The following is a 13,358-nucleotide window of genomic DNA, read 5'->3' as shown; positions in this document are numbered from 1 at the left end:
ACCTACCCCACAATGCTCCATAGAATGGGCAGGTAATAACTGAGGCGTTCTCTGGCACGGCGACTTAAATGAAACATATTGAGATCGGTATACAGAGTATATAACGTTCTAAACTGTTCGTTTATTCATTCGAAACGCTTTCACGGAGGGTAAATTTCGGCCTAATAGAAACGTTATCCTGTGGCTTCAGAATGTATGACGTGGTAGAGCAATGTGTAGTTATCACTGACTGAAATGGATTTCAGTTAAGTCGTTGTTCCAGAGCGCGCCCCATTTGTTCTTAGTGCTGCTGGAACTTCGAACAAACCCGAAGATTAAATTATCAGTATCTCCAGCGTCTTAATTATTGCAACCAAAAGTGTTCCAGTTTTTTACTTGTAGGCAACAGACGTGTGAAAGGAATATGCCGACTGAAACTCACCTGAGTGATGTAGAGATAGCTCTGCGTTGTACTGGAAAGTTATGAAACTAAGGAAAGCGAAGTATGTGGCGTTCAACCCAACCATATTGTTTGCCCCTATTTCCGTTTGATAATTCCCACTCCACTTCTCACTGGAATCTGATTTACATTTTTACTCCAAGTAAAATGTCTGTGAAAGGTAACTAGATATCAAGATAAGCTCTGGATGTATTATCTTCCTTGGTCAAGTTATCTACGGTTTCGTTGTACAAAATGCCTGTGTGAGCTTTTATCTAAAGCATATCAATAGATTTATTTCTTCGAGAGCATTCAGTTACTTCGTGGGGTACGTCGATAACAAGCTTACTGCTGTGTTTGCCCCCGCTCTTATTCTTTGTGGCATTGAAAAAGCTTTTCTAATCAGAAATGACGAAAATCCTTTCTTCGTTCTGAGTTATAGAGTATTTGATGGCTACGTAGGAAGAGCTGACATGGAATGGAAGTTTATATTGTTCGTAGCGGTCCGTTCTTCACACAAGAAAGCAAACCAAGCGTTATATATATATATATATATAAAGTGGAGATCTATAAAATTTTCTGTTATCCAGAAGAGTGTGTAGCAATTCACATTTATTAATGACTGAATGAAACATTCTCGCAGTCCTTTCCAATATATATTTGCTAGCAGGCCGTTGGCACCTAAAATTAGAGGAATTTCCAGTCTACCAACAGCACATTTGTCAGAGTTGATATCATCGCCCCACGACAATTCCGGACACAGCTATATTATAAAGTAATTTACAGATGTATTTTACGCTAACATAACAGTATACAATACATCTATACTATATCCTTGTCCTAATTGATGCCTTGTATACACTCAATAAAATTTAGGGATTCTCGCATCACCGAACTCTGATTAACGATTTGATGATATTCATGACAGGGAGACAAATTTTAATAGTGTTCTTCATCTGCGAAATCCAGCTGAGCCTGGAATGGGACCACATTCCCAAGAACCACATTGCCATTAACATAAAATGAATATTTTATTGTGTGAACATCACTAGCGGACACATGTCGTGTTGAAAAAATAGTAACCGAAGACTTCTCAGAAATGATTTCAAGACAATTTGGGTGCGACCTGTCGTCTACCTCTATTACTGCCTCTATCAGAATTCCTATTGCGAAATCCTTTGTGCAACCAGTTCAGTATAAGCATATATTGCTACATGCTGCAGTATTTAGCGCTGGGACGGACAGTTTCTTCGAGATCATGTATAAGAATGGGCTAAGTACCGATGCGTGGGCTAAGACTCTAGATAGTACCAAAATTCCTATATATTGGTTCTGATATCTTATATACATAGCTCTTTTCGAGAGAAAGGTACTAATACCATATATCCAACTGACTGACCAGTTCGCTTCAGTTTTTCTAACTGGATGGAGACTTCGACTTTTCGTAAGTCGATGTCCATTTAAGAATAATTATACTAGGAATGTCTTTTCTGGGAGAGGTGAGAGAAGGTCAATTAACAGAAGTATTATGTTGTCCCCCATTCCTTGACCTTCAGTAGAGCCAAGATGGGTCCGAGGCAGTAATTCAGTAGTTTCCAGCTAAAGTTCAAAACTGTTTTTCCTACGTCTTTCAAGAATTTTCCGCACAAAAGAAAAATGGAAATGCCGTGTGGTGAGAGCTTCCCGTCGGGTAGACCGTTCGCCTGGTGCAAGTCTTTCGAGTTGACGTCACTTCGGCGCTTGCGTGTCGATGGGGATGAAATGATGATGACAGGGACAACACAACACCCAGTCCCTGAGCGGAGAAAATCTCCAACCCAGCCGGGGATCGAACCCGGGCCGTTAGGTATGACATTCCCTCGCGCTGACCACTTTTTTTTCGGTTTTTGTTTTTCGTTTTTTTTATTTATTTGTTATACATCCCAACTGCGTGGGGGGTCGAGGAAGACTGCCTGAAGATAGTTGGCAAAGGTTTTCCGATAGTGTGACCATCTATGAACCTCATTGTGGGCTTGCTGCAAGAAATACCAAAAGTCGAGTCGCGACTTGGAAGCATCCCCATAGAGGTACGCGATCGTCCAACCTTTGACCCAGATGATCGAGTGTGATTTAGTCGCCGGAAAGTAGTCACTCTCCGGATGTAAGAAGGAAGCAGGTGTAATATGTTGCGGGGTCACACGGAGGTAGCAAGCCACCATCTGCCTTCCTAGGAGCCAGATGTCCTCCACCGCGATACAAGTTAAGCGGTGATGGTCGTCATCCACTTGGCGACATTTCGGGCATAGTGGAGTGTCCACTAGTCCAATTGCATGGAGTCGTTGGTTGGTGTTGAACTTGCCACAGGTGACAGAAAACCACAGTGCCCGAACAAAGGTAGGAAGGAATTTTTGGTGCACATTCTCCAAATCTTCGGACAATGCAACTTGGGGTGTTTGAGTTCAATGACATTACGACTTATCCGTCGTAGCAGCCAAACATAAAAATCCTTCGCGCAAGGCGGTCTCATGCGCGGAAGCTCGTCACTGATATAACTAACTTCCACGATAAATGTTGATACATGCGCAAAATGTGACGTAATGTTGCCCACCGCCACCGGAGGTGTGAGGGACGCTGGAACTAGGAGATCCAGTAGGCGGGATGTAAGGGAATCACCCCCGCTACGCCACTGCTTGTACATAGTGGCTAGAAGGAGCGCCGTCGCTCGGCAGTGAACATTCGTAAGTCCGAGTCCCCCCTTGTCCGTAGGGAGCGTGAGCGTTGTGTATCGCACCTTGAGGGGCGATCCAATCATCACAAAATAGCCTAGTGCTGATTGAAGTCGACGTTCGAGCGTGAGTGGTAGGGGCAGGGTCTGCGAAATATGCACCATTCGAGAAACCACATAAGTGTTCAGATACTCGACTCGCTGCAAAGGATCAAGGCGCCGTAGGAGATGTTGTCGGACCATGGTACGTGTTGTCTGTAAAATACGTCGGTAGTTAACTGCCGCAGTATGTTTTACAGATGATGTAAAGTCTATGCCGAGATAGCGGAATCGTTGCACATAAGGAAACGGACTGATTTCTTCCGGCGTAAGGCGCCTTCCAACCGGCATTGCCGCCGATTTGTTCATGTTCACTGCACTACCCGCCGTCACACTGTGGTCCAAAAACAGTTCAAGGACCGTCTTCACCTCTTCCTCAGAACGAACGAGCAGCAGGAGGTCGTCCGCATAGGCATGACATTTGAAGGTGTAGCCCCGCAGTTCCATCCCAGAAAGAGAATTTGTTAGCCTCCCAATTAATGGTTCCAACGCTATCGTGAACAGCAGCATCGAAAGAGGGCAGCCCTGGCGAATGGATTGTCGAATCTAAATGGGCCCTGCTATACGCCCATTAACCTGTACCAAGGATTGTGCGTCCCTATAAATCCTTCTAATGAGACCAGTAAAACGGTCTGGAAATCCCATTTGTTCCAGTACAGCGTACAGATAGTTGTGGCGCACCTTATCAAAAGCACTGTCAAAATCAATCGCCACCATCGCCGCTTTAAGCCGGCACTCCTCCGCCAGCGCTATCACATCACGGCATTCGCCAGTAGCTGTTTGCACATTCACCGATCCACCCGGTGTCGTCTGTTCTGGAAAGGGAACGCTACGAATTAACATACGACATCGGGACGCTAGCAACCGTGCAAAGATCTTATAGTCGGCATTAAGCAGGGTGATGGGGTGATAATGTGTGACCGTAATTCCTGGCTTCGGTTTATGTACTGGCACCAAGAGGCCTTCCATAAAAGCCGGTGGAATAGGCGCATCGGAATGTAACATCTCGTTGTACATTTCGGTCCATCGCGGTGCCATTTCGTTGCGAAATTCTCGATAAAATTCAGCAGGAAGTCCATCATTGCCTAGGGACCGATTCAACGCACCCTTTGCGATCGCATCGTGTACTTCCTCACAGCTAATGGCTTCCAGTAAGGTTCCCGCGGCTTCCACCGTCAGTGTACGGGAGACGTACGTGGCTATACGTTCGAGGTCATCGACAGGGGCTGCTTCTTCCCGATAGATGTGTTGGTAATGGTCGACGAATGCCGAGACAATGTCCGCTTGACGCGTCATTCTTCGGTCTTGGCGGGTAATTAATTCCCGTACCAAAACGCGTCGTCGGTGCTTTCGTTCATTCACGACGTGGTGCATGGAAGGAATCTCGTACATTATCGTATCATGACATCTGGCGCGCACCATGGTTCCCTGAAGATGTTTCCGAGCTAAAGCCACTAGTTTAGCTTCTTATCCTTTTGCGTTCGATCCAGACGTCCTGTCCCGGCGGACCATTGTCTAGGTCGCGCAGCGCTGCAAAATAAAAGTCGGTCGTACGGCGGCGCCATTCTGCCATTTCCCTGCTATATGAGATGAACGTACGGCGAAGCGCCGGTTTAGCACAAGTCAGCCACCAATCAAGCTTCGTCGCATAACTTCCAACCCTTCGCTCGCACATCGTCCATGTCTCAAGGATCCGGTGACGGCATTCAGGATCATGTAGATGTTGAATGTTTAATTTCCACGGGGCCTTACTGTTCCACACCTCTCTACGTGGAATAAGCACCGTACAGATGTAAGCGCTGTGATCAGAAAATGCCAATGGCCAGCGTTCCTCGTCCTGGACATCATTTGCATGAGCCCGTGAGATATAAATGCGATCTAACCTGCTCGCCGAATGACTTGTCACGTAGGTGTATCCCGGTGCATCTCCATGTCGTAATTCCCACGTGTCACTAAGTACAAGGTCGTTGACAACGATTCGCAACTCCTGGCTGATGTTTGCTTGCGGCCGTTGGTCTTTCTGGCTGAGAACACAGTTGAAATCTCCACCAATTATTACACATTCATAACGTCCATGGAAAAGTGGGGCAATGTCTTCTGCATAAAATCGCGACCTTTCCCACCGCCGATTGTTTCCCGACGGTGCACAAAGATTGATGATGCGTGTCCCAAACGTCGTGAAAGCCATTCCCCTGGCCGACTGAAGGTAACACACGTTTTCCACTGGGAAGCCATCTCGCACGTAAACTGCCACCCCACTCCCATTATGATCTCCATGTGACGAATAGGATTGGTAGGTAGCCTGCGATGTATGGGAGTGTAGCTATGTGGACTTCCTGCAGCAAATCCACGTCAGATGCCCAAATCGTTTCCTTCAGTAGGTGTATTTTGGCCGGTGAACGCACGTCATTTATATTTAATGTCGCAATACGGTTCGCATGGCGTTGAATCCCACTCTGTCGATGGGCAACAACATCTCCCTGCATCGGCGCTGGGGGCTGAGTTAGAAGACGTTCTCTCGCCCCTCTCCCTTCACCTTCAGCAATTATTCGGCTGTCTTCGTGAGTGCCGGCTGCCTCTGTATGACGTCCGGCGCCTCCTCAATATCGTCATACCACATCTTTGCAGGCAGTGATATATTCGTGTCCATTGCCACAGCATCTGCGTCTGGAGAGTCAACTGGTCGTGATTCCTCTTCAGCATCACCACGTCCCGATACGGTCAATGTGACAGACCTCTGCGGGTCTGATCTAACAGTTTCCATGCCTCATCCTGTTTCGTAGAGGCTGTTGTGTCGTCTTGGTCCACAGGCACATCGTCGTCGGGGCAAGGGGAGTCATCCCTAGGAGATGTCGTGCGACTGCGCCGTTTCCTCCTTTTCGGGGAACGTTGTTTGCGTGATCTTCCTTCCGTGTCATCAGATTGTAGGGAATCACGGCTGCCTGACAGAAAAGCATCCGTAGGAACAGGAAGTGTTTCGAGTCCCATCGTTGTACTTGGCGATAGTTCGGTCGAAACTGATGTTGTCGTCACAGAGTGCGTTCCAGACGGAACAGCATCCGTAGTGGCTAGAACTGCTTCGTGTACTAACGGTGTGCTTGGTGGGAATTCGGTCTCATCTGATGTTGTCGCCGTAGATTGCATGCTCGATGGAGCAGCATCCTCTGTCATCCCGACGTCTGCTACAAGGTTTCGGAGAGTGCCATCTTGATCTTCCACCGGGGCTGTGTCTTTTCGGCCATCAGCGGACGCAGTGAGGGCTTTGGCATAGGTGATCGGTAGTAATGTCATCGCCGGTGACGACTCCCGCACATCTGAAGGCAGTTGCGTAATCCGCCGTTGCATACAGTTCGAACTAAGGTGTCCCTCCTGGCCACAGCCAGAATATGTACGTGGTTGACCATCGTAAATCACCACCGCCCGACAACCACCAATTGTCAGATAGGACGGTACATGCTTCTGAAGATCAATAGTGATCTGTCGCACCCCGTTAAGAACGGGGTACGTGGCGAATTGTGTCTAGCGTTCTGCTGTGTGACCATGTACCGTGCGTATGGCTTAAAAGCCTCGATAACTTCGTCAGCCGGGAGCTCAAATGGCAGCTCAAAGACACGTATTGTCCGTACACCCAGACCAGCATGTTCCACAGTTACCGTGCCGACATTCCCGTCACTATGGCAAAATCGGAGACCTGCTTTTGTCGCCTGTAGAATTCTCTCACACGCCGCGTCATTTACCATCTTAACATACACGGTGGGACTAACGATGGACAGGTGAATTCCGACAATATCGTTTGGCGGTATCTTGACGTCCTCTCGAATGAATCGTTCCACTGCTAAAGCCTTTGGTCGTTCGTAGTCTTTGCAGAAATTGAATCGTAATGTAGTTTTCCTGTACTTGTTCGCCATGATCGTTGTTACTAGCCCGCGCGCAGACTAAGTCCACAAGTAAACAAACACTCGCACACGCCGCACAGGCGGAAGTATCGGACCTCCGCTTCGCACGGCCGCTAGCGCCGAACTGGGCGGACCGTACAAAAGAGGACAAACGCAATTGGTCTAAAAGCAAAAGGTTTCAATGTAGGCACAATAATTTGTGTAGTCCGTTCCTCCACAGCTTCTCCCCCTCCCACCGTTTCAATGAATACCCAAAGAAGCAATTCCAAACCTTCCGTGGGGTAGATTACTTACCATACCATTATTAACATAGTGCGATCCTGGAGACATCTCCGTAGAAGTTTTAATAGCTCTTTCCTATTAACGTTTGTTGAATGGAGCTATGGCTATTATTAAAATATCAGTGTATTGGTTTTCTTCAGAAAATATCGACATATATCGGTGACATTAATTTCTCAGGTAAATCGCTATATCGATACCACAATGCCAATCTCGAGTACAGATATTTTTATTTTATATTATATTTTTTCGCAACTTTCGGCAAATATTTGAAACTGTTGTTTTGAAATTGTAATAGAAAATAATTCTACTTTCACAGTATGAAGGAGTCATATACTTTTTGAGCTTTCATCGCGTCCAGTCTTTTTCTTTGACTGTGTGAAGCAAGTATAGGTGGCGCGAAAGAAAAAGTCCGATTGCACTGGGAGGTGGCGGTGTGAATGGAGTAACAAAATTTCCGATGTGAAGTAATAGCATACCAGTTGCGTTAGAAAAGAATATTTAACGCAAATAGTGCGCTATTTCTTCAGATCGATATTCTTGAAGAACAGTTGCTTACAATGATGAACAAAAATCTAAATTCTAAATAACAAGAGTGGTCTCTGCCATGGGCAGGGACGTGTGAGGGGAAATTATGACGTAATCGGCACTCGGTGCTACCAACAGAAACTGCAACGTTTAACTTCACCAAGCAATTTTGTCACTGCAACTGCTAGGCCGCTGGCGTTTGCAGAAGTGAAAAAAACATAGAGAAGTCGGCATGAAGTGTTCAGGACAAATCCGACATGTGATTAAACCGAACGACAGACCCATCTGACATCTTTTACTTTGCCACTTAGATGCAGTTACCATTGTTAGCAAAGTGGTTATCGCCAAGTGTGAAAGTTCAGTTGTCCTTTCAATTCTTGCTCTAATGGGGATAAGCAGACTGCTGCCAGCTTGTTGATGCACAGAATATCGAATAAAATCAGCGCTGAAATATACAGCTCTGAAAAAGGCAGTATTTTAGTGCTGCCGATATTTTTGAGGGACGGTACGTTGATATTTTTTCCGTACGTATATCGGTATTATTTCAAGATATGTCGAGGGCCGATCAAGATATTCTTTTAAATATCGATATGTCGGATTCGCGATTCCAAAATGGAGCTAGAAGAGAATGATTGTAGTATGTTTCCCGTGGAATAGCCATGGGGGCTTCAGGCAAGACGGAGGAATCGCTCTTGTCACGGATTCTTCTAACCAAACAGGATCCACTACTGGAGAACCAACTGAACTAAGATTCTCTAGAGATCCTCTGAATGTTGCAATGTAGCGCCCTGTCCGGTGGTTCAGCAGCTTCATCAGGCACACTCTCCCAGACAGTAGATGGTTACCCACTTTCAGCGCAGTGTGCAACAGTGCAGCCCTGATGTAGTGCAGTGCACCTTGGTTGAGTAGCTGCTGCAAGCACACACCCTCACACAGACAACAGCTGGAAACCTATGTTGTGAACAGCATGCAGCAGCGCCGCCATGCTGGGGTGCGGTGCACTATGGTTGAGCAGCTGCAGCAAGCACACACTCTCACACAGATAACAGCTGGAAACCCACCTTGAGGACAGCGTGCAGCAGCGCTGCCATGCTGCGGTGCAGCGCGCTGTGGTTGAGCAGCTGCAGTAGGCGCAGCAGGTTGTTGTGATGCACTAACAAACCCCGCAGCACGCCGCCCAGGCACTCTGGGTTGGTCGCCATGTGCAGCAGCACCTGGAAGCTGCGTTCTGCCTCTAAGCACCGCGACTTCTCTGCAGACAGAACAGGTAACCAATCTCCTGCAGTAAACCACTCTGTAGGGCCAGGTGTTTATACAGTGTCTAACATACGACTAATTAATTTAATTAATAGCGAAACCTAACGGAGGTGGGAAGTATTTGATAACAGTAACAAAAAGTTCCAATAAACGTGGATCCGAAAAGAGGCGTTTAAGAGACAATCGTAGTAAATAACGGCAAATCATCGAGTAAAATGCAAGTGATATCAGGTGTTCCCCAGGGAAGCGTCCTGGAACCTCTGCTGTTCCTGATCTATATAAATGACCTGGGTGACAATCTGAGCAGTTCTCTTAGGTTGTTCGCAGATGATGTTGTAATTTACCGTCTAGTAAGGTCAACCGAAGACCAGTATCAGTTGCAAAGCGATTTAGAAAAGATTTCTGTATAGTGTGGCAGGTGGCAGTTGACGCTAAATAACGATAAGTGTGAGGTGATCCACATGAGTTCCAAAAGAAATCCGTTGGAATTCGATTACTCGATAAATAGTACAATTCTCAAGGCTGTCAATTCAATTAAGTACCTGGGTGTAAAAATTACGAAAAACTTCAGTTGGAAAGACCACATAGATAATACTGTGGGGAAGGCGAGCCAAAGGTTGCGTTTCATTGGCAGGACACTTACAAGGGAACATCCCCATCGCACCCCCCTCAGATTTAGTTATAAGTTGGCACAATGGATAGGCCTTGAGAAACAGAACACAGATCAATCGAGAAAACAGGAGGAAGTTGTGTGGAACTATGAAAAAATAAGCAAAATATACAAACTGGGTAGTCCATGTGTAAGATATGCAATATTAAGGGCAATGTGAGGCGAGGAGCGCTGTGGTCCCGTGGTTAGCGTGAGAAGCTGCGGAACGAGAGGTCCTTGGTTCAAATCTGCCCTCCACTGAAAATTTTGCTTTCTTTATTTTCGCAAAGTTATGATCTGTCCGTTCGTTCATTGACGTCTCTGTTCACTGTAATAAGTTCAGTGTCTGTGTTTTGCGACTGCACCGCAAAACCGTGTGATTAGTTGACGAAAGGACGTGCCTCTCCAATGGGAACCAAAAACATTTGATCGCAAGGTCATAGGTCAACCGATTCCTCCACAGGAAAACACGTCTGATATTTTGTATACGACACTGGTGACGGCATATGCGTCACATGACAGGAATATGTTGTCGCCCCACCTAAGTTGTACACTTGGCGAATGGGTAAAAAGATTCTTCTACCTTGCCCGATTTAGGTTTTCTTGTAGATGTGATAATCACTCCCAAAAAAGTGATGAAAACATAAGAGTTTTTCACATAAACTGAAAATAAAAAGTTAAAATTTTCGGTTGAGGGAAGATTGGAACCAAGGACCTCTCGTTCCGCAGCTGTTCACGCTAACCACAGGACCATGGAACTCCTCGCTTCACATTGCCCTTAATATTGCCTATCTTACGCATGGACGACCCAGTTTGTATATTTTGCTTATTTTTTCATTGTTCCACACAACTTCTTCCTGTTTTCTCGATCGATCTGTGTTCAGTTTTTCAAGGCCTATCCACTGTGCCAACTTATAACTAAATCTGAGGGGGGTGCGATGGGGATGTTCCCTTGTTAGAAGATGCAACAAGTCCACTAAAGAGACGGCTTACACTACACTCATTCGTCCTCTGTTAGAATATAGCTGTGCGGTGTGGGGTCCTTACCAGGTGGGACTGACCGAGGACATCGAAAGGGTGCAAAAAAGGGCAGCTCGTTTTGTATTATCGCGTAATAGGGGAGAGAGTGTGGCAGATACGATACGCGAGTTGGGATGGAAGTCATTAAAGCAAAGACGTTTTTCGTCGCGGCGAGATCTATTTACGAAATTTCAGCCACCAACTTTCTCTTCCGAATGCGAAAATATTTTGTTGAGCCCAACCTACATAGGTAGGAATGATCATCAAAATAAAATAAGAGAAATCAGAGCTCGAACAGAAAGGTTTAGGTGTTCGTTTTTCCCACGCGCTGTTCGGGAGTGGAATGGTAGGGAGATAGTATGATTGTGGTTCGATGAACCCGTTGCCAAGCACTTAAATGTGAATTGCAGAGCAATCATGTAGATGTAGATGTAGATTGGAAATATGTGGTTATAAGCTGCCACTGACTTCGGTTCGAAATATTGTCCTAGATAAGAGAAACGTACCTGAAATGCAACCTTTTCATAAAACATCTAGTTGAAATTCGGAAACAAGGTGAATAAAACGTTCTCGGTTTTCAAACCGCGTAAAATCGAATAAAATCCTCGAGCTTCCGATGACCATCTCCGCCACCGTCGTTAGGATTTCACTGATTGCCGGGGCTGCTACGGTTTCTAGCTTGTATAGGCATGATGACATCATCAGCAGCCAATCAGATAGACCAAATGAGGCGCGCGCGCGTAAGTCGACCCGGGCAGCTAGCGGCGATATTGCCCGTGGCCGAACCGGTAACGTCCAGTGGCGCCAGGGGGAGGCGCCACGTTTGAAACTGACGCTCCCGAGTCGCGCATCTATCTGTCTTTGCTTTCTTTCGATGTCCAACGCCCGCCCCCATGCTTTGGTGAGTGTTTGCGCCTAGTCTCTGTTGAAATTATTGTGGTTTAAAAGAATCGCGGCCGCTTCCTTTATATCTACTAGGTGACAGAATTACTTACTCTTCAATGTGACTTTTATTTTATTTTTTTTCCTTCTGGAGAAGACCTTAGTTATAGAAATCTTGACTGGTCAAGAGACTTATCCTCGAAAATAACCTCGTCATTGGAGTGTTTTTTTTTATTTGAGGAAAGAAGGAAGAGGTTTCTGGGTGATAAAACAGGAAAATGTGCATGTCTATGTGGAGGGGGAAAGCAAAATTTAGTAGTACATAAAAAAAGCATCATGTGTAATTATGTGCCGCGACATTTCATCTTGACAGTCTCCAGTAATTTCGCCACGAGTTTTTGGTAGTATGCTGCTGTCACGGTTTTCCCTTTTCGAGGCTATACTGTTTGCACTCTATTGTAGTTGTCCCATAGTACACTCAGAATCACCTTGCCGATTACGCCGCTGTTTTGACGGTGGCGAATCAATATGTTTTCCCTGTTTGCTTAACTATTTTGTCTCTGGATCATAGTGGTACACTTGGCACTTGTCCATGATGATTAAGTGGCTAAACGACTTATCTGGCCTCACTTAATACAGTTGCAACAATTCCACTGCTGTTTAACTTCAGGAGCAATCGCGACGCCTACAGATACGTTTACAAAAACACACACACACACACACACACACACACACACACACACACACACACACACACACACATTAAATGAATGGTCTACAAACTAGTGTTACAAAAATATGCTTCATTTTGTAAGCGAGGGGAAACATGTCTTCCTTTCACGACAATACCATTTACTGTACGTTTGCACTATCTGGTGGTGCTGTTTTCTTCATTGTTCTACTAGCCTTTTCCCCACAGCTACACCTATATAAGCATCTGACACATATGTTAAACACACTTCATCCTCCACTCCCTTTCAGTGTCCACCTCTTCCTCCCCTTTTCTGTGTCCACCTCTTGTTCCATTCAGTACCACTGATCCTTCCACCTCAGTCTGTCTATATCCTTGTCCCCACTCTGTCTACTCTCCCCTTCTTCCTCTCTCTTTGCAAATTTCCTCCATCCCCACTCTCTAACCGTATTTTACTCTCCCCTCCCTCTGGCCATATGCTTCTCCACTTCTCTTTCTCCATCCATCTACACCTCCCTCTCTTACTTTTCCTTCTCCCCACTACCCTTCCAACTGCCTCATGCACCTCTCCTTCTTCCCCTCTCTCATTCCATTCCCCTCCTCTCCTGTGCTCTGTCCATTCACTCTTCTGTCCATCTCAACTTGTCCCCAACAGTGCTCATTGGCATGTGTAGCCCCTGCATTATATTTGAATAAAGCAGGCCGATACCACTCCTGCAACATGCTCATTATGTAGGGCAGCCTACATTTTGGGGCCCAGAATACAATTTCTTATCCCTGACATGCAGGGTGCCCTGCATAGCAGATTGATCTGGCAGGCCAATACCGTTCCTACTCAATGTGGCTGTTGTGCATGGCAGCCTGTATGCCAGGGGCGGGAAAAGCACGTTTTAGCTTATACCTCCGCTCCTATGGAAGCTAGGAAATTGTAAGTC

The 13,358-nt window shown here is 46.0% G+C and overlaps 1 protein-coding gene across 1 annotated transcript in view; it reads right to left on the bottom strand.

Moving 5' to 3' along the window:
• Positions 1-13,358, bottom strand: part of LOC126153857 (uncharacterized) — a 1,728,205-nt gene that overhangs the window by 1,197,366 nt on the left and 517,481 nt on the right. The window contains exon 18 of the mRNA XM_049916098.1: positions 8,986-9,176. Coding sequence (XP_049772055.1) covers positions 8,986-9,176 — 191 coding nt within the window. The remainder of the gene's footprint in view (positions 1-8,985; positions 9,177-13,358) is intronic.

The sequence above is a fragment of the Schistocerca cancellata genome, chromosome 2, assembly GCF_023864275.1.
Source record: "Schistocerca cancellata isolate TAMUIC-IGC-003103 chromosome 2, iqSchCanc2.1, whole genome shotgun sequence".
In the NCBI taxonomy this organism is placed as follows: domain Eukaryota; kingdom Metazoa; phylum Arthropoda; class Insecta; order Orthoptera; family Acrididae; genus Schistocerca; species Schistocerca cancellata.
The sequence above is the reverse complement of the archived record's forward strand: the minus strand, read 5'-3'. Positions and strand labels throughout refer to the sequence as shown.